This window comes from Armigeres subalbatus, chromosome 2, assembly GCF_024139115.2.
Source record: "Armigeres subalbatus isolate Guangzhou_Male chromosome 2, GZ_Asu_2, whole genome shotgun sequence".
NCBI classification, from domain to species: domain Eukaryota; kingdom Metazoa; phylum Arthropoda; class Insecta; order Diptera; family Culicidae; genus Armigeres; species Armigeres subalbatus.
In genome coordinates this window covers 270808796-270836420 of record NC_085140.1, presented here as the reverse complement: position 1 = coordinate 270836420, position 27625 = coordinate 270808796, and the positions used below count along the sequence as shown (strand labels likewise).

General features: G+C 39.1%; 1 protein-coding gene across 1 annotated transcript in view; it reads right to left on the bottom strand.

Moving 5' to 3' along the window:
• Positions 1 to 27625, bottom strand: part of LOC134212219 (diencephalon/mesencephalon homeobox protein 1) — a 119227-nt gene that overhangs the window by 62798 nt on the left and 28804 nt on the right. Inside the window, exon 2 of the mRNA XM_062689881.1 lies at positions 592 to 715. Within this exon, the coding sequence (XP_062545865.1) occupies positions 592 to 688 (97 nt within the window). The 5' untranslated portion in view covers positions 689 to 715. The remainder of the gene's footprint in view (positions 1 to 591; positions 716 to 27625) is intronic.

Genomic DNA, 27625 nt, shown 5'->3' with positions numbered 1-27625 from the left:
TCTCACTTCGCACTACTGACTTTTCACGGTGTGAAATGGGAAATAAGTAGTGACAAGTAAGACGTCTAACTTTTCACACCTCATTTTTCACTTTTTAAATGACCTATTTAGCCAAATGTCCTGCTCGGCCAAATAACTAATTCGGCCAAATGTCCTGTTCGTCCTATTCGGACAAATGCCCTATTCGACCAAATGACTTATTCGGCCAACTGACTTTCGGCCTAATGGTCTGTTTGGTCAAATGGTATATTCGGCCAAACAACTTTCGGCCTAGTGACCTTCAACCAAATGACATTCGGCCGAACGGTATTCGGCCAAACGGCCCTTCCCCCAGCAACCCATGCATTCTATCAATTTGTTCATTACACGAAATAAAAGAAATCAGGTTGAGAATTACATCAAAATCGGTAAAGTTAAATAATATTTTCAACCAAAATTTTGACAATATACATTCCATTATCTGTATATTACACAAAACAAGTTTTTTTTAGAAATTATTATAGTTACAACAAAGTACGTACATACATATAGATATATCTGGAATGATAATTTGATTTTTTTTATGAGAAAGTTCTTATGATGCATACTTACAAGGATGCGTTGGCGCGAACGGGTACTCAAGCGTGGGTAACCGTGGTGGGTGAGGACCTGCCGGATGCAACGAAGGGGGACAGTGATAGCAAAACATTCCACGACCCGCTGTGGCGGAACCCAGCTGAAATAAAAAGAAAAACAAGCGAAATGAGATTTTTTCGTTCGAAATAAATAATCTGAATTATTCAGTTAAATCCACTTTCGTCACTTGCGAACATGTAAGCAAATTTCCCACAAATTAAGATTGATCGGAATGCACGCCGAAGTGTTTTGTTTCGCTCCTTTCCTGTGATTTTACTCACATTAGACTGAAGCGCGAAATAAAAGTTTTGCTTAACCCTTTTGCGCTTCGGTATTTTGGCCTGCCGTTCATTCCACTTGAACCGCGGCCGGGTTCTACATCCTTCAACCGTATCGCGGCCTTCAGATCTTGTTTGTTTGCTCGTCGCCGCATCCAACAATTAATGCCCGTATGTTTATTAGGAAAATATGTGTGCCCGCCGATGACGGTGCTGGGGCGTTTGGTAATTGAATAAAACGAGTTTATTAAATGAGTAAGAAAATTGCGTGATTTCATTAAGGCAAATTAAACGAAACGACACAACAGCTCTCGCGCGTCGACATGGGACAGAGATGAATTCGGTGCACGCCGCATACCCAAATCATGCTGGATGAAGAGTTCACGATCGCGATAAGGAGGTACAAATTCTGTTTACTCACTTCTTTTGAGGCTCAAGTGTTGGTAACCATTTGGTATTCAACACTTGTGAGTTGGCTTCCAACAACTGGGGTGGTGGATATTTCCGTCTATAGTTCGAAATTTCGAAACAAGAGGTATGGTTGGAAATCTCAAGAAGCATCCCTCCAATTGCGAACCTCGGATGTCATTCGTTGGAGTGTTAGCTCTTGAAATCCTTTTCTGATGGGAAATACAAAACAACGGCTCACATATGCAGCGAATCTTTTGAGAGGGATTATCATCCTTCCCTTGAGGCTGTGCTGTACGTGGATAATTAAGTCCGCAATGGGAATGAAAAAGTAATTGCGCTAATCATATGGTGGCTGAAGTTCGAGTAGCATGTAATAGGGTGCCTGATAGCACAATTCATGGATGTATTTACCTTCTACAAGCATAAACATTCCAGGGATATGTTTCATGGTCAAACAAGCTAGAAATGAGTTTTTGATAAATTTTTGGCATGATTATTAATTATTTTAGAGCGTCTTAGGGGAAATGCTATTTTTTTCTATTATTTTCTTTTTCATTGAAGAGCTTTGATTGTTTGAATAGTTTTTTATTTGATTGAACTCCAGATTTTCTAATGCGTCAACGGGCCTTTTGCCCCAAGTAGTGTCTTCAGTTGGTTGTTCCTGCTGCGCTCTAAATTTAGAAAAATTGGTATCGAATTAGTTTTCAGTAGCAGGAACAACCAACTGAAGACACTACTTGGAAGCACAAAAGACCCCGTTGACGCATTAGGAAAATCTGGAGTTTATAAAATATCATGCCCACACTGCGACAAAATCTACATAGGACAGACAAAACGAACACTAGACACGAGGTTCAAAGAACATTTGGCAGAAGTAACTAAAGCAAACAAAGACAAAAAGGTATACATTATCATTTCAAATCTAAAGTAGCCGAACGTATATTTAACGAAGATCATCAATTAACCAAAGACAACATATCACTTCTCAGACAAATACAAAATCCTTGGAAACTTGACGTAGCGGAAAGCTTAGAAATTTACAAACAAAACCAAATAAACTTACTTAACAAAGATCAAGGAAACGGATATACCTGGCTGTTTAGATTACTACCCACGGGACGACGACGAATCGGTACAAGCGACATGCCCTAATTTTTACCTACAGTTCTACCTACACACCATATTTAAAGTTAATGAGCAATGTTTTTCTTCAGTCGATAACAAACACTGAAGAAGTTTCCAAGTAGGAAACGAAATACGTATCTGATTGTTGATACATAAAAAAGTTAATAGTGGAAGTAAATGGAAGAATAATAGTCTTTTAAATTTTTGGTAAATCATTTATTAGAAGTACCGTCGTCGGGGTTGACAATAGGTCAAATGGGGGTGGTAATGGGCCACTGTTTCAACTACTTAGAATGCTTGTAGAATAGATTAAATGTATCTGAGGGCAAGAAAACTAAAATATAAGAGACCTTTTTGAACGATTTTGCTCTACGACCTCCAGACTGCCGATGAGAGCGATGTGCCATTCTCACCCCCAGACCCATTGTCACCACCGATGGCGGTAATTAAAATATTAGGGATACGATGAGTCAATTGAAGATCGCAAGGAATTGTGTTTTAAATAGTTAATTATTTTATTGGACATTTACTCCAATGTCTTATATTAGAAATGCTATGCAGTTTAGTTGCACTATTCCATGAAGGTACCTACAAAATCTTTTCCAATTTAAGATTATTAAGCTAAAAATTTAGTTAAATTTAGTATCTAATACTCAAATATTCCATCATCATCTCGTGCTTGTTTTGATCGGACTCTCGGTAATACAGGAACAAAGATGTTCTGTGCGCCTATTTAATAGCTCAAGAGTATGCGTCTTTCAATCAATAGATCTACAATAACATTAACCATCCCAAGAAATCCGAGAACATGTGACCCATTTCGAAAGATAGCAGCCGGCGACTGGCAGCCCTATCGCAGAATGATATGGCACTCACTTCCATAGGCAAATTCAATTACTCGCCACCGTGGATCACCATCGTCGTTGTCCGCTGCTCACCGCCATAAGCATGGCTAATCACAGGAAAAGGGGTTAAACATCGAAATGCGTGTCATGTGACCGTCGTTTCTGCCACCGCCACCGCCACCACCAACACCATCGGCGGCCGAGAGCTAACAAGTGAGTGCAAACATCGCGGGAGGCGCCCAACCGGCCAAAGTCTACCCCGAATCGATTCGATTCAATTGAGGACCAACATCGCACACTGTCTTTCTCTCCTTACTGAAGTGCTGGTGTTTTCGCTGCTTTGTTTATGGTGTTGTGCTCAGAATATTCATCAGCAGCGAACGGCAGGCTCATTCGTCTTGATTAATTTAATTCTGTTTGATGGCATTCACTCATAACACACACTTTGGCTCGTTCGTGACACGATCGTGGTGGTGACTGCGACCGGTCTGGCTGCTCTGATAAATTAGTTTTTATTACAATTAATTTATGAATACATTATTAACAGCGTTTATAGTCAAACAATTTCATCTAAATTAACTTAAATTGAATTTGACGCTAGCACACGGTGACCGACTGGCATCGCTGAAGCTTATGGAAATGGTGACAAAGTAGTGATGAATGCTGATCTCAGACGCCTCAAACATGTCTGCGCATAACGTTTTTCAGAATAGGACATGAATATTTTGTATTACGTGGCGTGGCTCCGACATATGGAAGTTACATTTTTAAAACTCATCTATCTGTTAGTTGTACTCACTAAATGAATTTTGTTCAATTGTTAAAAATTGTAAAAAATAAAAGAGCAGATTTTTGTCAATTGTGTAGGACAAGAATTGCCGTATTTCACGGGCTCGCTTATCCTAAACAAGATTCCAAAATTTATCCAGGTTTGTAAATCCCAAGTGTGTCCAAGTTGAATTAATCCTGTCCCACCTGTTGTAGAATCACATCAGAGCTTTCGTGGCAGAGGAAAGTAGGAAGCAACACGAGTGAGTTATTCTGGGTTGAAAATTGAAGAAATCGGCAACGGTCGATAGGAGTGAGGATTTCATTGGTAAGTCGACATTTTCAATATACAGTTGTATAACAATTGAGACAAAAATTTGATATATTTGTTCTGATTCATTATTAAACAATTTATTTATTTGGTTATCCATTACACATTCTGTGGCTATTTTTGTTTGATAACAATATTGTGCACAGCACATCTTTTTAATTAATTCAGTTGTGTTTATTGTAGTGTGAGCAGTCCGCTTGCTCTAACAAAAAATAGCATAATCTGCATTGGCAACCAGTATTGAATCTTACAGGAAAGGTGCTGGCTTCACCAAATTGACCTTTCTTATAGATAATTTTTATTCGCTCGCTCGATTCTTTGTTTTATTTATGGTCAACTTTACCAGAGAACCCATATTTTTTTACGCCTCTATGTATTTTTAAAAATTTAAAAAAAAGTGATTTTTATTTAAGGTCGGCCTAACGATTTTGAACAAACATCAGGTGAATTTTCAAGCCGGTTAACACGTGCAGCACTTTTTCCGTTCTTGTTTTCAGTTTTTTAAATAGTTGGAGGCTTCAAAATATATGGGTTTTTCGGGAAAGTTGTCCTTAAATAAACCAAAGAATCGACTAAGACAATTAAACGAGATACAATTTTTGTCGGGAAAGGTCAATTTGTAGATCGATTGGAATATCTCTTTTTAATTAATTCTGTTCAAGAGCAAATTTAAGATAAAATCTTTGTGTATTAACAACTGACGGCCCTTTCGTATATCCAAGGCGAAAGAAAGAAACAGAAAAGCAGGCACTGCTGCTTTGTCTTATGCTCGTTGTTGGGTAAAGCTTGACTTCCACCGCTAAGTTCGCATAGGTAGATGGACATTAAATTTTTATTCCTGTTCGGGTGTGCCGCTGCCATTAAATGGATTGTAATATTACACGTTTCCTTAGTGTATAAGTACTAGGGATCCTATAATGAGAGATACGCGAAAGCGGCCATTGTAAGCCAATCGAGCATTGAGAACTGTCGTGACGTGAGCCAAATGAACGTTGTTATTGTTGCAGATTGAGATGAGGTTGAGATGTATTAAGATTGATTTTAAGAAAAGTTTCATCGAATAAACAATTTGTTTTACTTTCGCGAGTAGAAGTAATCTTGTTTATGTATCGCGTTTCGCCTATTTGTATTACACTTTTATTTTAGTGATAATGCTTATTTAAACATTGTTGGTGGAGAGACAAACATATTCCAAATTTTTATCAAATGCAAAGTCATATACAAGCTTCAACATTTTGCGCTGCGGCAAGTGCTGGAAGCGTTTGCTAACAAAAGTAACAGCGTTACTAAATCGTCTGGAAAAGTATTTGCATATCTCTCAATAAGTACATGTCGAATTACTTCAGTGCTATTGAGAAGCAATGCAGTGTTTCTCATAAGCTTCAGAAGGAATAAAGCGTTATGACAAAGTCCCGCTAGTTAGACCCTCACCTGAGAGTTATCTCATTAAAAGCGCGCCCCTTATTAGTCATAACTAACTCCTTTTGTGAGAAATTCGAAACATGGCGATGCACCGGACCCCCATCCATATGGGATGATTTTTGGAGGGATCTACTCAGTGTAACTTCTAAACCCTTTGGCCGATTTTAACCATATTTCGAAGTCATATTCACTATGATATGGAAATGTTTATGTTAATGTTTATTGTATAGATTCATCTGAAATTTGGTGGTCTTAATGAATATAGTAAACTTAAACAAGTATACATTAAACGATTACAATTTTCTTAAAAAAGTGGTCAATGGTAAGTTAAAATCAAATAGCCTATAAATGCTGTTAAAAGCAGCCGCAGCAGCACGGAAAGGTTCATTCATGCCATACATTCGATTACGCGGAGAAAGATGCCGGAAATCCCGTTGACGCATTGTTCGTTCCGGAGCATAAAGATTTAACCTCATGAGAAGTTCCGGAGAGTCAATATCACCAGTCACGATTTTGGCCACGAAGGCAACCTGCGATCTTTTCTTTCTCATTTGAAGAGTGTCAATACCAAGTAGTCTACATCGATCCTCATATGCGGGAAGATGAGCGGGATCCCTCCATGGAAGGTGCCGACATGCATAACGCACGAATCTACGCTGCACGGTTTCTAGCCTTGAGATCCAGACGCTATGATAAGGGCTCCAAACTATAGCACAAAATTCAAGGATAGAACGAACTAAAGAGCAGTACATAGATTTTAGGCAATGAGCATCCCGGAAGTCTTCAGATAGTTTGAAAATAAATACGAGTTGCCGATTAGCTTTTGCGATGATGTCGTTATAGTGCGGCTTGAATGTCATATCTTGATCCAGTGTGACTCCTAAATCCTTAATCCTATTCACTCTTTCGAGGGTAGTACCAGAGATACAATAGTCAAAAACTATCGGCTTGTGTTTCCGATAAAAGGGAATAGCATTACATTTTTGAATACTGAGCGTCAGGAGATTAGCAGAGCACCAGTTCGCCATTCTATTCACACGCGTTTGCAGTTCTTCACAATCCTCGATGCTGTCTTAAACAATCTTAAACATCCGCATAAAACAAACGACAACCAGGAGGTAGAAGTTGGGAGAGTTCGTTGATAAACAGCGTGAACAAGAGAGGCCCCAGATTATTTCCTTGTGGTAGACCAGAAGTATTGAAGAAGTATTCAGACTGTGAAGAACCGATTTTCACAGAAAGCAAACGGTTCGACAGATATGATTTGAACCAGCACACTAGATGGCGACTAATATTTAATATTCCATGGTTGACGCGGTCGAACGCTGCTTTCAAATCCGTATAAACTGCATCAACTTGACCACCGGAGTCCATGGTACGAACACACAGCGAAACAAACTCTATTACTCAAACTTAGACGTACATGTTCATGATAGAATTAGAGGCGAAAGTGTAGAACTGATAGTTCCGTTAGGATACGGCAGGCATGAAGAATGTTTTTTATAGAAGTCGATTTGAAAACGAGCGGAGGGCAATATTTTGGTTTGTTTGGAAGATGATATTAGCATTTCCATATCATTGTAAATCGTTTAACTTCACGTAGAAGTAATACACTCAAATCATTAACTAACATATTCAGTGTTCTAAGGAGACAATTATAGTGATGGTGGGAGGGGCATATAAAGAGTCTGGAGTTTGGAGGAAGAGATATCTATTAGTTTTCGATCAACTCAGTATAACTCCTGAATCCCGATTTCAACCAAATTTGAAACGAACAAGCTCTGTCCTGATGAAATGATTTTAGTGGAGATGGGTAGGTCATTAGAAAATAGAGGATGTCTGGGCGGGACGGGTGACGTATTTTTAGTTAAGTTCTAGTTATTAGGAAAAGGGTGTGTGTGGGTGTAGTGTGCTTGTTTATGCATGAGTATGTTAACCCTTTATAAGGCAGACGAATCTAAACAATAAATTAACAAAAAACAACAATAGGACACAATGTTGACATGGTATTAAACTCAAATGTATGTTTGTTATACATAAAACAGTTCAGAAACATTGAAAAATTGGTGGCAATATAGTTGCCACTGCCCGGCAAGCGGGAAAACAGGCAACAAAAAAATAAATAAAATTAGGTTTTACGTAAAACCAGTCAAATCAAGGCACGTTCCTTTTTTTGTGAAGAGTCCTAGTCGGAAAACGCATTATAAGCGAAAAAAATTGTTTTTTACGCCTTTGTTCCCAAGGAGGACCCTTGGGAAAAAAACATAATTTCGTCAAAAATCCAAAAACCAAATGTACAGAAAGGTAAAGCTTTTTTTTCACGCTAATCACGTAATAATCTAACACAGGAGATTCAAAATAGTTAATACCAACGGAAAAAAATATATGTTTGTCGTCTTTTTAACGAATTATAACTGAAAATCCTTCTTCCACTCGAAATTTACGATTTGTTCGTAAAAAAACTGTTCTCATTTACATTTACTGACATTTCAATTTTTTTATGGCTTAAATTTCATCTGGGGTGTTACTATAGGAAGCAAATAAAGCCAAATAGAGATTTTATAAAGGGTTAAGCATAATACCGTTATGAACCATAATACCTATCATGAACATGTAGTCTAAGTTTGGAAGATGATGTTAGCATTTCCATATCATCATAATACCGTTGCTTTCAATGTGTGTTATGTATAATGTACGTTAAAGCATAATTTAAATTCCCCATTCTTTAATGCATCCGAGGTTCTTTGAAATATGACAATTCCCTGAAACCATTTGCGAGTTCCGCAAAAAGAGCCTATAATATTTTTCTGAAAACAACATTTTCCCAAAACTTTTCCTCGAAAATGACATTTCACCGAATGTGACAATTTCCTGAAAATGACATACTCCTGAAGGAAGCGGGCCATTGGCATAACGCCATTTGGCATAAATGTGAATAGCTTTAAAAGTTTTTATGTTCACTGAAAATGTTTTTTTGTGTTAACTAAAAAGTTATTCACTACTGAGTAGTGGCGCAATGGTGAAAATAACTCCGGCCGGTAATATTACTATAAAGGCATAATTATTTTATAGTAAGCTTGCATTATCTGGGTATAACAGAATGATAATTGTGTAATAAACCATCGGGAAATGTGATTTCTGCTTTAGAAATAGGCGTATGTCCGGAATAAGGCGATGGTGAGATTAATCGGTTTGATCATATCTTTAAAAATAAGTCAATGTTCTCAAAAGCGAAGCCTGCCTTTTTTAATCAAATGATGAAGTATCAATAACAAAACACAATCACATCCGTAAATTACGTAACGCTTGAGGGGGGAGGCCATTCGCAGCACCTACTTCCAACACAGCCTCCCGTATCGGTACACATGGATATCACCACTGCAGACAGAATCACAAATCGACCACGTTCTGATTGATGGACGGCACTTCTCCGACATTATCGACGTCAGGACATGTCGTGGCGCTAACATCGACTCTGACCACTATCTGGTGATGGTTAAACTGCGCCCAAAACTATCCGTCATCAACAATGTTCGGTACCAACGACCGCCGCGGTACGACCTAGAGCGACTGAAGCAACCTGATGTCGCCACTGCATACGCGCAGCATCTCGAGGCAGCGTTGCCGGAAGAGGGTGAGCTCGATGGGGCCCCTCTTGAGGACTGCTGGAATACAGTCAAAGCAGCCATTAACGACGCAGCGGAGAACAACGTCGGGTATATGGGTCGAAGTCGACGGAACGATTGGTTCGACGAAGAGTGCAGACAGATTCTGGAGGAAAAGGACGCAGCGCGGGCGGTCGCACTGCAGCAAGGTACCCGGCAGAACGTGGAACGTTATAGACGGAAGCGAAGACACCAGACCCGCCTTTTTCAGGAGAAGAAACGCCGCCTGGAAGAAGCGGAGTGCGAGGAGATGGAACAGCTGTTCTCAAGAAGCACGCAAGTTCTATCAGAAGCTCAACGCATCCCGCAAAGGCTTGTGTGGTGATCGAAAGGTGGAAGCAGCACTACGAGGAACATCTGAATGGCGCTGAGAGTACAGGCAGTGAAAGTCAAGGCAGCGGAGGAGATGACTACGTCAGTTCAGCGGACGATGGAAGCCAACCAGCCCCCACCTTGAGGGAAGTTAAGGATGCCATTCAACAGCTAAAGACCAATAAAGCAGCTGGTAAGGATGGTATCGGAGCTGAGCTCATCAAGATGGCCCCGGAAAAGCTGGCCACTTGCCTGCACAAACTGATAGTCAGAATCTGGGAAACCGAACAGCTACCGGAGGAGTGGAAGGAAGGGGTTATACGCCCCATCTACAAGAAAGGCGACAAACTGGAGTGTGAGAACTTTCGAGCGATCACCATCCTTAATGCCGCCTACAAAGTGATATCCCAGGTCATCTTCCGTCGTCTGTCCCCGAGTAGCACACTTGTCACATATCAGTCACTGTGACTCAAATGCAACCAAATCAAGTCACATTGGAGTTGCTGCAACCAAATCGAACTGATGTGTGCTACTAGGGTCACCATTAGTGAACGAGTTCGTGGGAAGTTATCAAGCCGGCTTCGTTGACGGCCGCTCGACAACGGACCAGATCTTTACTGTACGGCAAATCCTTCAAAAATGCCGTGAATACCAGGTCCCAACGCACCATCTGTTCGTTGATTTCAAGGCGGCATACGACAGTATAGACCGCGTAGAGCTATGGAAAATTATGGACGAGAACAGCTTCCCTGGGAAGCTTACCAGACTGATCAAAGCAACGGTGGATGGTGTGCAAAACTGTGTGAAGATTTCGGGCGAACACTCCAGTTCGTTCGAATCGCGCCGGGGACTAAGACAAGGTGATGGAATTTCGTGCCTGTTGTTCAACATTGCGCTAGAAGGTGTCATGCGGAGAGCCGGGTGTAACAGCCGGGGTACGATTTTCAACAGATCCAGTCAATTTATTTGCTTCGCGGATGACATGGACGTTGTCGGCCGAACATTTGCAAAGGTGGCAGAACTGTACACCCGCCTGAAACGTGAAGCAACAAAAGTTGGACTGGTGGTGAATGCGTCAAAGACAAAGTACATGCTTGTGGGCGGAACCGAGCGCGACAGGGAAGCAGTGTTACGATAGACGGGGATACCTTCGAGGTGGTCGAGGAATTCGTCTACCTCGGATCCTTGCTAACGGCTGACAACAACGTTAGTCGTGAAATACGAAGGCGCATCATCTATGGAAGTCGGGCCTACTACGGGCTCCAGAAGAAACTGCGGTCGAAAAAGATTCGCCACCGCACCAAATGTGTCATGTACAAGACTAAGCATATGCGGTATTTCGAAAAATTTCGTTTCAGGTGGTTCGAAACGAAATTCCGCGGAATTTGAGCATAGCGAAATCTGATTTCTTGATTTCGTTTCGTTTCGTAAAATCACAAAAATTTCGCTAGAAAAAAACTAGCTTCTAACGAAATTTAACGGAATTCCGCGGAATTTTGAAACAAATTTGAACATAAACCATACTTTATATTATCAAAAATTTTGGCTGCGCCGCTGAACAAAATTGTAAAGTTGTTTTTAATACTTTAGGTTATACAATTTTTCTATTAACGCTTACTATATAACCCCTATTCTTAGTCGACAAATTCGTATGTAGTTTTCTTCTATAAAACGTCTTCAGTGTTCGCATGATTCAAATTTAAATTTTGTGATATTTTTTCTCTATTTGCACAATATGAATGCGGAATCGGTCGTGTTGCTGCTGCTCATCTCATTTTATTGCCTCAGTAAATTCTTTCATTCATTCAAGGTCAACTTTCCCAAAGAAGACATATTTGTGAAGACTCTAACTATTTAGAAAATTGAAAACAAAATCTGAAAAAGTGCTGCATGTGTGAATCGGCCTAAAGGATTGGCTTGATGTTGGTTAAAAATCGAACGAATGTTAGGCTAAGCTTGAAAAACAGAACTTTTCCAATTTTTTTAGTTATAAATCACTCATATGAATTCTCTGAGGGAGTTGTGCTTAAATAAATTATATAATCGATTAAGCTCCCACTCTGTGAACTCTGAATGGACCGGTGGAAGGTACAAATCTCTATCGGATTTATTCGAATCAAGAAAAATCCAACTTTAGAATGGGTATGTCAGTAGCTTGGAGGTACTGTTGTATTTCGTTAGGCAAATAAAATCCAGCTTTGAAGTGGTCGGATTCACCATAGGAAGCAAGAAAAGCTACGTGGTAAAGTGAGGTGATGAATGCTTTGATAGCACGTGCTGCCTATAGGTATTGCCAATCTACAATCTATAAAGGCTTTGAGAAATAATAACCGAAGAAGTTATTTTGGCAAAGTACAATATCACTGCCTGTCGCATATTCAACAGTTTCGACTTTTTCCCCACTACTGGTGACAGTAAAAGTATTCAAAAATGGAAATAATCCAATCCACAATTTTCAAATAACTTTTTGGATATGAAATTTTTAGTTTTTTTTGGTCCCTTATTACTGGTTTTGGAAGTCTTCTTACCATCTTTAGATTTTGTAGCCGGTTTGTTATTAATTGACCTAACTAATAAAACTGTTCTTTGTTTCATGCCGTAATTCTTGACAAAAAAAAATATTTTGAGCTTCTAGAGGAATTTCATTACTTGTCATAAGACGAGTTTATACTATTTTTTGTACTTTTCCCCTTCTAACTGTTGATAATAAGATGATATAGATTGTAAATATCATAAAGTCTCGGCTCCGTTAAGTGTTATACACGACTTAGCCTGTCAAATAAACGCAATAGATAAAAAAAATATGACAAGCCGTAATTGACCTTTCCCGTCAAAAAAAAATCGCTCAATTGATTCTTTATTTTATTTAAGGTGAATTTTCTCAAAGAACCCGTATTTTTTTACGCCTTGTATTTTTGAAATTTAAAACAAAAATCGGAAAGGTGCTGTTTTTCAAGTTTGGCCTTGCATTTGCCTGACTTTCAACGAACACCGGGTGAACTTTTCAGGCTGGCTCACACGTGCAGCACTTTATTTGATTTTTGTTTTGAGAGGGATTTTTTTTGTCTCAGTTGATTCTTTGACTTTTTAATGTCAACTTTCCCGAAGAACTCATATTTTTTAAAGCCTCTATTTTAGAAATCGAAAACAAAAACCTGCACGTGTGAACCGGCCTGAAAACTCATCCGATATTCTTTAAAGTCGGGCAAATGATAGGCCAATCTTGGAAAACATCACTTCGATTTTTTGTTTTAAATTTTAAAAATACTTAGAGGCGCCAAAAATATGGGTTCTTCAAGAACGTCAAAGGTCAATTCGTGATTTCGGCGCCACCCTGAGAGCTGGCGCCCTTGGCGGGGGCCAACCTGGCCAACTACACGCTACGGCGCTAAATATGTTGTCGCTTATCAAGGGGTTTCACATGAATTACCTTCTCAACTAATCAACGATTCCTTTCCCGTAGCGCTCACGGAAATGCAGAGCATTCCTCGGTCTCTTATAACAATGAGTGTTAAACTAATTTTCCTCTCTTGATCCTAAATTGACTATAAGTACGTGACCAGCATCGTTATTGGTCATGAATTGGAAACTCTGAAGCAAGTATACAATAAGAATTACTTTTTTGTGTCCCAAGAATATTATTTGGTGAGCTGTGCTTTTATCCTTTTTATCGGCCAATCATTATTAGCAACTACGAAGTGTACAGTTAATCAAGTTAACAAGCTCTTCTTTAACTGTTTGCACAATATGTAAGGAACATTGCAGATTTGTGGGCATTTATAGATCTTCACATGGAATTTGCTTAAAAAACCAGAACGGGTTGAAAGATCATTAAAATTGCTAAAAGTTCTTTACTTATGATTGCTTTCAGCTCATACTGACCATAACAGCTGTTCTCATATGCTAAGGACACACCGACATTAGCTCAGTTTGTCGAGCTGATTGTGCATATGACTAAGGGTCTGTGAAATTCAATCTGAAATACATAACTTTGTGCATTTTAGAAAGGTGCACAGGATTCTTCTAGTGAGCAAATGTGTGCTATATATGTAGACGGAAGAATAAGATGGAATAAATTTTGGCTGATACGCCCTTATCAAATGTTGGTCTAGTAATATCAATTCTCTATCCGCGAATACGCCTGGCAGATGTGGATAAATCAGTGAGTATCCTACTTAATAAAAATATCCAATATTCAATAAAATATAAGCATTCATTTTCTAATTTTGACTAAGTCAATACTATAAAACCACGCTGACAAGACAATATGAAGGATGCCTCAGTATAATTACATAATTGCTAAGTGAACTAAGGTTTTAAACGAAATTTGAATCCGTATATGAAAAATCCCACAATTTCTTTATTTTTATATACTTACTGATATGAAACTGATATAAAATTGATCAGATTCGGGTGCACACGCTCCACGTTGAATTCCTTTGAAAGCGGCACAAATGCTGGGGTATTGCCTTAAGAAGGCGATTTATCACAGATTGCCTCTTCTGTTATTATAACTCTTTTGGTCGAAAACGTACATAATGTACAACCATTTTAATAAAAATTCCGCGGAAAAAAAATTAAAATTTCGTTTCCATGAAAAATTTCGAATTAAATGAACCTTGATTTCGTATCGTTTCGGAGTCTCGAAAGAAATCTATATTTCGTTTCGTTTCGATCCGAATCAACATAGACATTTTAAATTTCGTTTCGTTTCGTTTCGTTAGGAAAAAGTGTGTTATCGCATACCCTTATACAAGACGCTTATAAGACCGGTTGTCCTCTACGGACATGAAACATGGACAATGCTCGAGGAGGACTTGCAAGCACTCGGAATATTCGAGAGACGGGTGCTTAGGACCATCTTTGGCGGTGTGCAAGAAGACGGTGTGTGGCGGCGAAGAATGAACCATGAGCTCGCCCAACTCTACGGCGAACCCAGAATCCAGAAGGTAGCTAAAGCCGGAAGGGTACGATGGGCAGGACATGTTGCAAGAATGCCGGACAGCAACCCTATAAAGATGGTGTTCGCTTCCGATCCGGCAGGTACGAGACGGCGTGGAGCGCAGCGAGCGAGATGGGCAGACCAGGTGCAAAACGACTTGGCGAGCGTGGGGCGTATCCGAGGATGGAGAGATGCGGCCTCGAACCGTGTATTGTGGCGTCAAGTTGTTGATTCAGTGTTATCTGTTTAGATGTAAACTAAATAAATGAAATGAATGAATTGAGGGGGGTGGGGGTTGTTATAAGTGTAACAATCCATACAAAATTTTCAGATGTTTCATACAAAAAAGTGTGACTTAGGGGGGAGAGGGGGGCTTGGAAAGGGGCAATTTTAACGAAACGTATTTAATGGATCTTCCCCAATAGAAAGTTGATTGTCTACAAGTTTAGAGTATATTCACAATAAATTTTTTGACAAGGCTGATCCAACAATTAAAGAGATGAAAAAGTGGTTCTTAAATGTATTCACGAAGGATTTTTCCTCTCCAATTAAAGGATACGAAACTTCGTATTGCAGTGTGAAGTACTCATTTTTAAAAAGGTTTACAGTTTTTTTTACCAATTGAAAGACACTGTTTCAGACTATTCAGATTAACTTGAGTAGGAAAAACCTAAATTTTCTACATTTAGATGAAGCATTGTCACATTTTCGCAAGGCAAAACGCCCTGGGTAGCCCTAAAATACGTATACTATGCCCCTCCACGCACTTTTGATACCTGAATGCTGATTCACAGGAGCACAGGAGCACGCAATCGCACCCATAACGATTGGGCTTATTTCCTTGTATTTTTGGGGATATGATTAGGGTTTTGTGCAAATCTGCGCAAATAGTATTTTGCTTTACATAATTCTTTGTGTAAGGACAAGCCTCCCGGAATTCAAAACGAAATGCACTCGCGTTTTCAAGGGCACCCTATTCAAAACGGAAGCTATGCAAAACTGTCATTTTTATTATTCCAACTTTGCTACTTCGCAGCAGGCGTGGAATAATAATAAATGAAGATGTGTGTGGCTTCCGTTTTGAATGAACTGCCCTTGAAAACGCGAGTGCATTTCGTTTTGGATCCCGGCAGACTTTTCCTTAAGAGATTCTCACAAACCAGATGATGGTAGGTGGTAAAGGTTTTATTATTGCTCGAGAATAGCACCACTTTCCTTAATTACCAAAGATAACTATGAGGCTAAACACTACCTGGAAGCAAGACATTTAGAAAATCGTCTAGATTTGTCCTAGCCACGTCCTTGCGAACGCTTAGGAACGGGTTGGTTAGCTGGTCACACACTTATGAAAGAAGCAGAGAATATGTCCCACGAGAAGTCTGGGGTTTCCAGTATAAAATTATAACATTAAGAAACGTTTGACAAAACGAGAAAACACTGTTAGAACACTATTCTTGGAGTAATGGGCATAATGTGAAGTAGGGAAGTAAATAACTTTTTTCTGCATTATATTATTCTAATTGCTTTCTCAATTTTCATGTTTGATTTTAACATTAACGATTTTAAACCGGTTGATCTGAGTTATTATTTTAGTTTAATGATTAATGATAGATCATTAGATATCCATAAACTAAAGGGCCTTTAAAGTATTTAGTTTATAAATAATTTATATTCTCAACTAACCGTAAGCCTTCAAATCAGACAAACGTGCGACTATAACGCTATCACATAGATAACATGCTCTTTGCTGGTTACATATACACTTTGAAATTCAGATTAGCTTGGCTTGGCTTTGACTGACTACAGATATCTATGGTTGCTACTCCGTGATTGATTAGTGAATCAGTGATTGACTGGGATTGTTCAAGTATTCTTGATCTCAGTGTGCAAATTTTTTTTTTTTTTTTTGAGAGTAATATGAGGAAATATTATTCTCAAAAAATCAGAATCTCTGAAACACCCACCATGCGAAAGTTTATAGTCTACTCTTTAATGTCGTGGGTTAACTAAAATGTTCTATAAAGGGGTCTAAAACATTTTTTTTTATATTTTTCATTATTTTCAGTGCAAACTCCGTGTAAATTTAATTCACCACCAAAAATGTATGGAAAAAAGACCCCCGATAGAACATTTTATAATTGCATTTACTGCTATCGTGTAGTGGGTGTTTCAGAGATACTGTTTTTTTTTTAAATAAGACTATGTAGAAATTTTGGCTATCTCAGTCTTTAAAACCATTAAACGATTAGCGTTTTACTCTGCCCGACGTTTCGGCCATTGGATGTGGCCTTTTTCAAGGGAAAAATTGGTCAATCGTTTTTGTCCTAATTTACATGTCGTTCTGGGTGTCGTATGGTCATAGTATTGGCTTTTTTGCGGTGGTTTTGTTATACAATTTGATATTTTATCAACGGTCACAGTGCTCGACATAACAACGACTCGGGCAGAGTAAAACGCTAATCGTTTAATGGTTTTAAAGACTGAGATAGCCAAAATTTCTACATAAAAACTATTTCCAGTCGTTTCCAATACCATAAATAAGACTCTTTGGACAAAGACATTGTGCCTATGTCGATGGTTTCTTTAGTCCCTTCAACCTACAGACATTTGGACTTTATACTTCTCGATAACTTCCCTGTCTCGATATGTCCTTATGTCGATACGTTCAAATTTTTAGGCTACTAGACCATCTTTGAGCAATAACAAACACATCAACAACAGGAAATGACAGTTGTTTTGTTGTCGTTTTTCATAGCAACGGGCTTTTCTGGATCTAGTAGCAATTTAAATTTTCCTCACTTGTCATAAGACGAGTTTGTACCATCCCATTTAATTCCACCACTTGATTGTACCTTGACAGATACGTATTTCGACCTCAACAGTAAGATCGTCTTCAGTGTCTCGTACTTGACTCAATTTTCCTTCCATTCATCGAACTTCAGAGATGTGTAGAGCCGACTGTATCGACTGGTAATTGAACCGTAAAAGCCGTTATCTCTAACAGAGCGTTTGGCCGAACAGGTCATGTCCCCCGCAGCACACATGTTCGTCATTGGTTTCTGTAACTGACATATGACCAGATTCAGTCACAATCAAGATGCTGTAACCATTTTCGTCTGACTTGTGCTGCTCGGAATGACCGAAAATGCCATTTTTCCAAAATTATCGTTTGACAGAAATGGTCATTTGGCCCAACGGGTAATACGGTTCAACGTCAATTACTGAACGGGTATATAGTTAAAATTGTCCACCCGTTTGGCCAAATAACATTTTAGGCGAAATTGCATTTTTGCCAAACGACCAATTAACTTTTTTGGCCAAATGACTAGTTCTGCCGATAGATATTTTCGGCCGTATGTCCATTACGGCTAAATAACATTTTCGGTCAAATTAGTTTTGGCTTAACGATGTGTTCTAATAGATGACATATTCGGCTTTGTGTCATTCCTGTCGTTTAATCGAAAGGCAAAAAGTCATTTGTTCGTTTTACCGAACAGACTATTTGGCAGTCAAAACCATTTGCTTAGCTTAGCTTAGCTTTGACTGACTACACATATCTATGGTTGCTACTCCGTGATTGACCAGAATCAGTGAAATTGCACAAAGAATCAACTGAATGATTGACTGGGATTGTTCAAGCATTCTCAGTGTGCAAGTTTCAGTGACTCTAAAATTCAAATGATCAATAACGGCGCCGGCCACGTCCTTGTAGTCAGTTAGGAAGAAGGAAGGAATATTAGTAGGTGGTTTTTGCTATTTGAAGACCGTGTTTACCTCTGCGTCTCCACAAAAACCACAGGAAGGATTATCAGTTAATTGGTAGGCATCGTTGGATCTGGATTCACTCTGATAAGCGATACGACCGTGCCATTTTTTATACACAGTGATTTTACCTAGCCATGAAACGGGCGCGAAAAGTAGTACAAACTAACTACCGGCCTACCGGGCGCGCAATGCAGAACACAATATTTCGGCCGATCGCGCCATCGTTCTGCTGTCCGAAGAAGAGAAATTTCGCACTGAACTGATTTTTATTACCGGCCGCGCAAAGCAGAACACAATATTTCGTCCGACCGCGCCATCGTTCTGCTGTCCGAAACAAGAGAAATCTCGCACTGAACTGATTTTTATTACCGGCCGCGCAAAGCAGAACACAATATTTCGTCCGACCGCGCCATCGTTCTGCTGTCCGAAACAAGAGAAATCTCGCACTGAACTGATTTTTATAACCGGCCGCGCAAAGCAGAACACAATATTTCGTCCGATCGCGCCATCGTTCTGCTGTCCGAAACAAGAGAAATCTCGAACTGAACTGATTTTTATTACCGGCCGCGCAAAGCAGAACACAATATTTCGTCCGATCGCGCCATCGTTCTGCTGTCCGAAACAAGAGAAATCACGCACTGAACTGATTTTTATTACCGGCCGCGCAAAGCAGAACACAATATTTCGTCCGATCGCGCCATCGTTCTGCTGTCCGAAACAAGAGAAATCTCGCACTGAACTGATTTTTATTACCGGCCGCGCAAAGCAGAACACAATATTTCGTCCGATCGCGCCATCGTTCTGCTGTCCGAAACAAGAGAAATCACGCACTGAACTCTATTTGGCAGTCAAAACCATTTGGTAGAAATAGTCGTTTGGCATTAAGTAATTCTTTTTTTTTTGGCAAAATGACCAACTCAGCCGAACAACACTTTCGGCCGAATGTCCATTTCAGCCAAATGGCCATTTCTGCCACACAACCATTTCGGCCAAAGGGCATTGTCGGACAATTCAGAACTATTCAGCTAACTGTCTTTTTACAGCCAAAGGAACGTTTTCAGCCAAATATCCTTAGGCTTTGATAGACTTTGGCCAAATGGTTTGCTCGGTCAAACGACATATTCGGCCCAACAACTTTTGCCTTGTGGCTGCAAAACGATTTGGATTTTAGTTGGAAATCTTTCGGAATTTCCCCTCGAAGTTTTGCTAAGTTTTTACGGAGAGATTTTTGAAATTTCAACGGGAAATTGTATGAAATTTTCAATGTAATCATTGGTATATTATCCAAACATTCTTTGGGGATAAAGCAGAGAATTTAACGTGAATTGCACAAAATATTTTAAATATCCAGGGGAAATTCTACGGACTTCTTCAAGTTTGAATCGGCTTGGAAAAATCAAGATCAGCGGCGTGATAAATTTTGTGAAAAATGTCGGCGGCGCACATCTTTACTACACCTTGGAAAACTAGCACCGGTGATAAATTCACATTAGGATCCTTATTGTTAGGATCTCACAAATTTTGCATCCTGTCTTAAGTTATGCGCCATGTTCATTTTTTAGTATACGGCGTGGAAATTGACAGACGTGAAAAATAACTGACTGGATTTGTTTCTCAACGTTCAGGTGAATGAGACGAAAGTTATCAGCACTAGCGAGTGCGCTCAGGTTAGTTACTATATACCGGAATCTGTATTCCACACACGCTTATACCAGTTTACCTATTTATGGGTACTTTATTCACCCATATTTGGGTTTTGCACACATTACCCATATTATGGGTGAAATGTACTTAAAAAATCAGCAAATTTCACCCATATTATAAGTTAAATAGCTTTACCAATATATGGGTGAATTAATTTACCCATATTTGGATGAAAATAAAAACATTTGCATCAAAATCGCAGACCAGTGTCGCAGTGGAAGTTTCGCCAAAAATCTAATGTCGAAGATCGGCAAAAATTACAAGTAACAAGTAAGTTTAAATAATTCGTCCCTTTGAATTGCATGATAATAATCCATCTTAATCACCCTATAGGAGAAATAGCAAAAGCCATGAAACCAAGCAGTCCACCATCACGGGGTTTGCCACTGCAACGGAGAAAGTTCAACGCGAATTGTGCGGTGCAATATCCGACACATATCTGTACTCAAATAGGTGCACTTTATGACCAGCAGGTTCTCCGCTATCTGGAATTCACCCAGCTAATGCCTCTGCAAAACAAACATCCCCGGTCGGCTTGGAAATTTTGCTACGGGTAAGTGAAGTGGGACAAAAAATGTCTTGTGCTATTCAAAATACTATGTACTATTTCGTTTTTAAGGGAACCAATGGGAGATCCGAGGCAGAGGCAATTTAAAGCAGATTCTTACTTAATTACAGGCACACAATGTCCCTTCCTGTTTACGCAGCAGCGGACCGCTAATCAGCACCCGGTCACCCAAAGCCCCTAGTAAAGCTAAACAGAGCATGTGGTTGCACCAGCGGAGGGTGAGCCGTTTGAGCCTCCGGACTATTCAGCCTCTGAGATCCGAACCATTGAATTAAGGAAGACAGAACCTTACCAACCATTTCGTCATCGGGTAAGTTTAAATTATAAAGTTCATCTCTACAATTGATTTAATGATAAATCCCTCCTTCTCCTATCAGGCGTGGAACGAATTTCTATGAAAATATCGAGATTTGGGGCTGAGACACAACGAGAGAACCCGTTTCGTCACACAGCAAGCGGGAATGTCCGGCAGCATTTCGAGAGCACCAGTTATTCCTGACACTTTACGCGACACCTTCTGTTCTTGGTATAATATCGTGAATGCGATCATACATGTAAAATATGATAGGACCTGAGATATAGGACCAATGGTCCGATGAAAGTATACTTAGAACTATTATTAATATTTTCAATAAAGTTATTATCAATTCTTTGTTTATGAATCAGAGGTTTATTATAATCTTCAAGAAAAAAGACTGAGAAGTCACCCAAATATGGGTGAAATTTACCAATAAATTGCTTCTGTTTAAGTACCTATATATAGGTAAACTGGATTTACCCATAAATTGGTAAAGACCAGTTCACCCATATCTAGGTATGTGCACTTTTTGGCGATTTTAGGTACTCTTCACCCATATTTGGGTGAACTGAAGTAAGCGTGCAATGCATTTCAACTAGAAATTTGAGAAACTCTATGGATTTTTTTTCAATCTGGCAATATTGATTATTAGACTGTATTTTAGAATAACGATTAAAACATTACTTTCTCACATGTTTTTTGTGAGATTAATTAGCGATTACTTTCTATTATGGTACGATTCAACAATTGATTTCCACTTTTCTAGAATAAAGGACTAGGACTTTCCATTTGAAATAAGCAAAGGTACAAGGGAAAATATGGTAAAAATGACAACACAAAATTTGTGGAAAAAAACCCAGATTAATCCACCTAACGGTGATGGTGCCTTTCTCGCGCAAAAAGGTAATAAATGTAGCCTTTACGCTTACACCTCGATGATGTACAAGAAAGGCAAAACAGTTACACCGTCTAAAGTTATGATAGAAAATTTACACTAGTAGACGACAGATGGCGCTGCCAAAAGTTTCTAGAATTTCCTATGTTCGAATTTTGACTTTCGGACAATTTCATAGTACCACATAGTACTATGAAACCAAATATACTATATTAACAATATGATTCACTCTCACGAAATTTTGGCGACACCACATGTGGCGCCAACTCGCGTCCAAAAGGATCGATACACACGTAAATCGAACTACCCAAAATATGACGATCGTTTTACACACACTTCAAAAAGTCATCAAGAAAAAAATAGGGATGCTTGATGTTTTTTTTGCAAACTTAATCGATTATGTTTAATCGAATGCAAACGGAAAATCAAATGTTGTAGCAGAAGTGTGGTAGGCATATTTTTGTGGAAATGTATAATAAATTTGATATAGCTCGTTGAACTGTATTCGGCGGGAACATGCCGGTGCACCATATCGAAATTGAAGCACGCTGAAGCAGTTGGAGAGCTATACAAGGTTGCTGTGGAAGTTTACATTCTTCTCGCATTGCACCTACTCGCTCTTTGTTTCGCACACCATGTTGCTGTTTGCTCATTTGACTGCAACACTTTTATCAAATATACTATTGTCGCGCTTATCTTTTTCTAGAATGCTGCGGCGGTCATACACTCGCAGGCTCGACTGCGAAGGTAAACGTCAAGATAACCGCCGTGTTAAAAGATAGGCAGAATTTAACCGCTCAAAACAAAACCACGTGCTTTTCGCGAAATGACAGCAGTGTTCGATTGTATTAGTGAGAGTCACTGAGTACATGGAGAGTGTTTATCATGGCAAGTACATACAGTGGGTGAGATTTTCATTGACACTGTTGTGTTTAGTGACCGTTGCGATTACCTGAGAAGCAACCAGCAGGAAGCCGCAGTATTCTATTTTATCTCGAGATGCATAATATATTAACAATATGATTCACTCTCACGAAATTCTGGCGACCCCACATGTGGCGCCAACTCGCGTCCAAAAAGTTCGATACACGTTATAATTAAACTACCCAACATATGACGATCGTTATACACACACACTTACGGAGCCGAATTTATTGAATTCAACATTTGGCTAGCAAACATTACCGCTAGGCAATGGTTAAACTCACTGGTATTTTTTAACAGCAAGGAAGGGACCTGATCAATTTACTTATGTTTTGTTACACTTTTTGAATTTAAATGTAAATTAACAAAATTCGTAGAGATTTATAGATTTATGATTTACAGATATATAGATGCATAAGAGTTTACAAAATGATTGTTTGAGCTCGAAAAACGATGGAATTCCGACATTCAAGACTTCAGGATTTTTGAAAACCTGACGATTTTTATCACATTTTCAAGGATGATATGATCAAAATATTTTACCTACTTATGAGATGAGCATGTCAAGACCCCGGGTTGGTGTAGGAAATTTTTAGGTTATATATTTTCTTGGAATGATGGGATGATTTTTTTGGTTTTGAAAGTAAGGAACACATTTGTTTTATTGAGTTTTACCAATATCAGCGGAGCTTAATCATTGGTAAAGCTTTTTGAAATTACGGTTCTGATCATTGTTGATCTAGATTTTTTTCCTTTAGATAGATGAATGAAAGTGAAGCTCATCGATCACTTCAAAGTCTGATGGTTGTACCAAGAATCATGCAAATAAGAGTCGTTTAGAAGAAAAAGCATTTGGAGTATAATTTTCGTTTATTGGTTCACTATTCTGAAGTGTGGGACAATTTTGTTTTCATAAGATTCATCCCTTTTCTGACTTAAAATCAAAACTTTTGTAAATCTTGTACAAAACTACCCTGGTTCCAATCATCCAGATTTTGTAATTGCGTTTTCTGTTGGTGGTGTTTGGCTTGGCCTCGGTTGTGACCTAATAATTAAATGTTATTGAAAGTGATTGCTGCAATAATGCGACTATAAAATGAAAAGTGAACTAAATTTTGAATGTATCAATCAAGGTAAATCATTTAGCACTCACCGCATCAAAACAACGGCGGCACTGAATATGCATATTTCTATTTGTGTGCTTTTGACAGAACATGTCCACGGTTTTTGCTCATTGATTGCTCCATCGGTAATGAATTCTGGTGAAAATATTGCGCATAAATCCCAAAATTTTATTCCCACCTTTGGGTTTCCGCGCCGAGCACTCAGCGCCAGACTCGGCGACAAGGCGAAAGTTATAAAGGGTTACCAGATTTTTGATAATTAATATCGATTGTTTGTGTGAGTGCACCGATATCAAAAAATAGAGCTTTTAGCTGAATTTTCTATTGTCAAATGCAAGTTTTGACAGTATTATTTATGTATTAGTGAAAAACATGTACAAAAGGTCTATCGGGGAAACAGTCGCTGAAGACAAATGTCATTGTATTCAACGACGAGATGAAAAGTTTCAATGCAAAAAGCAATAATAGTTTCTAATGGTTATTTCTCCAAATCTAGTACGCATATAAATTTTACTTCCATTCCTCGATCTCTCTATCTCGATGGTCCCTTCAATATCGAGATGTGGAGAGCGACTGTAGTATAATCCCGACCAAGGTCGGGTACGTTCAACTAGTTTTTCTTGCGAAAGTATCGAAAAATATTCTATTGAATCCCAAAAAATATCTGATATTGGATACGAAATCGAGAAAGCACAATAAAATGGGCGTAATTAAGTTTAGCCGAAATATCTCACCGTAATGCTACGTTTTGAAAGGGCAAGTGAATTGAACAACTTAGTTCAATGCAATTTACTGGCCAAGAGTTGAACATGTTCAACTTACTGTCCGTTCAAGTGAGTTGAGCGAAGGTGTTTGGACGCATTTAATCCAAGCGACTTGTTCAATTCACTTTCCATGTCTAAATGTAACAAAATAATCATACTCATTATGATAAGCGCAACATAACAAAACGCAACCGGATGATGGCTTTCCACTCAAGATACATATTCATTCAATCAATGGTGGGCAGCGGAAAGTTTTCAATTCATAATAAGTTGAAACGCAGGTGTCAAGTTCCAGTAGGAATTTAGGACACCGAAGAGGAAGAAGAATGATGCATTGGAATAATATCGATAATATTCAGAAAGAATTAATCAAATTTCTTGCTGAAGAAAATGATAGAAATGTTTACAGTGGAACAAGCATTCTAATGTTTGCGGAACGGCTTTCACAGTTTGAACGATTGAAGCAAAGGTGTAGTTTGTCTGCTTTGCATTCTTCATCGAAATATTTACAGTAGTGTTTGCATTTAACAAAGTCGATATTCCGGTAATCGATTTATTGAAAAATGTATGGACATCCCCACACTGTAAAATGTCATCGAACAACTGTATGACTACTCACCGGAAGATGGCAGGAGGGTTTTCCAGCACAAGCTAGAAAAAAACATGTTTAGATTCCTCTTTGCTCGCTAGATGATGTTGTTATCACCGGCAAATTGTTCGCCATTTCGTTGTATGGGAAAACTCGAAGTGAACCATATTGTTAATATAATATATTTGATGAAACTGAACGAAGAGCATACTTACGCCTAAATGGGTGCAACACGAGCATCTTTATAGTGCGATGAAACTCTTAATGGGAAGCCACGGATAAAATATTCATAGATGCAAGGCATTTTTCATAACACATTATTGTTCTACGTGACTATGTCTCATCACTATTTTAATATTATCTATTTTTTGCAATTTGCAATTATTATGAAATTCAATAGTGATCAACAGCGTTTTAGTCTCTGTCAGATGCAACTTGTTGCAAGAAAATCGGTTAAGAGTTTCTATGTGAAAATTTGGCTAATGTTTTTTATGGCATTTTGTGCACACACACACGCACACACATACACACACACACACACACACACACACACGCACACACGGACAGACAGACATTTGTTCAGCTCATCGAGCTGAGTCGAATGGTATATAACACTATGGGTCTCCGGGACTTTTATCAAAAGTTCGAATTTGGAGTGAAATGATAGCCTTTCGGTACAACTTAGTTGTACGAGAAAGGCAAAAACAAATATGCTTGATTTGCGGTTAGTGGCAGTATAGGTGTACCTAAACATTGTTTGAAGGTCATAATTTGCATTATTATTCCAAAGCATGCAATGAAATTCAAGCTCTTCCTGATGCAACTGCAATGCCAGCTGCAGTAGTGGTTCCTCAATTGGTCTTAATTAAGCAATTAACATTCGTTGAGACGACTTTTAAGTGTGCGCTTATTACAACCATTTGAACGGATTATTCCGCTTTTCTAAGAACGCCAGACCCACCGGTTGGTTTTTAGATTTTATTTCTCGTTTTAGCATTAGGTACGACATGGCGGGCTATTTTTAGATAACCCAACGTACCCAAATTAGTTAAAGCGCCCGCAAAGCAACATAATATGTTATGCTAACAATCCTACGTAAACCGTTTCCATCCGTTCATTTAACAACAGGTTTGCGTAGGCTGTTCTGAGATGGAATCTATGTTTATTTTTAAAACCGTCATAAATATGTTGAATTCGCAGAAATTGTCTATCTAGGGCGGTCAACGCACCGCCATGAAAAATTCCTTCAACTCATTCATAACTCAATCAATCCCTCTCAATCGTGCTTGTTCAGCATCAAATTTGCATGCGCTGTTGAGCTCCGCCTGACGGTGGGCATTATTTTGATTTATGATTATTTGATTACAGCTCTTATCAACTTTGGCATTGTGGATACGAAATTCACCACAACCGGCCAGACCCGGCCGACCAACGAACGGTCAACCTTCAATCTGGCGACGGAATCTGATTGTGATTGATGCACAAATCTGACCGGCAAAAATAAAATCCCGGCTTGCACTCCGACACTCGCTCGCCCAGCTTTACGTTGGATTGCATGGAAAATTGCTCACTTTGCAGCCGACTGGCCACACACACGAGCAGCGAGATCTGATATCGCAAATGAAATTAACGAAAATTAATTATTCAACTCGAATACAATTTAAATAATTCAGATACAAGCCTTCGAGGGATTAAGTTTTATACGAACGAATCAATGCAGTTGTGTGGCTGTAATACACGATTATATATCCTTATTGGAATCGACTAGTTGCAATTTTGTCGTCCGTTCACCAATTTTCTACATTTGCTAAAATTGGTTGTAAATCGTTATGGGCTTACTCGATTCCCAATCATATGCAAAACTCGTTTGCATGATTCAAATTCAATTGGTTGTTACAAATTTACGATTCATAATCCGCCAAATAACCACACAGCAAAATACTCTCAACGCACAACCGATTTTGATCCCGTGCTTCCGCAGCTTTGGCGCTGAATTGGAGCGCGTGGCTGGCCCCGGCTGGCTCAAGTGGGCGTAATGTGTTTGAAAATAAATACCGTTGTTGGTGCGATAAACAGTTAGTGAATGCAAACTATGGCCGTGTGGCACCGGGCGAGTCAATAAATAATTGCACGGATATTTATTCAATTTGTGCAATGGCGTGCGTTGATTGATTCCATAAATAGAAGCCAATGGGCTGGGCCGGGCGCTTGCGAGGAAAAGGGGCGGAGTTGGAGTGTGCTAAATGCGAATTTGTTGTCCACTTTGGAGAGCGCCAATAA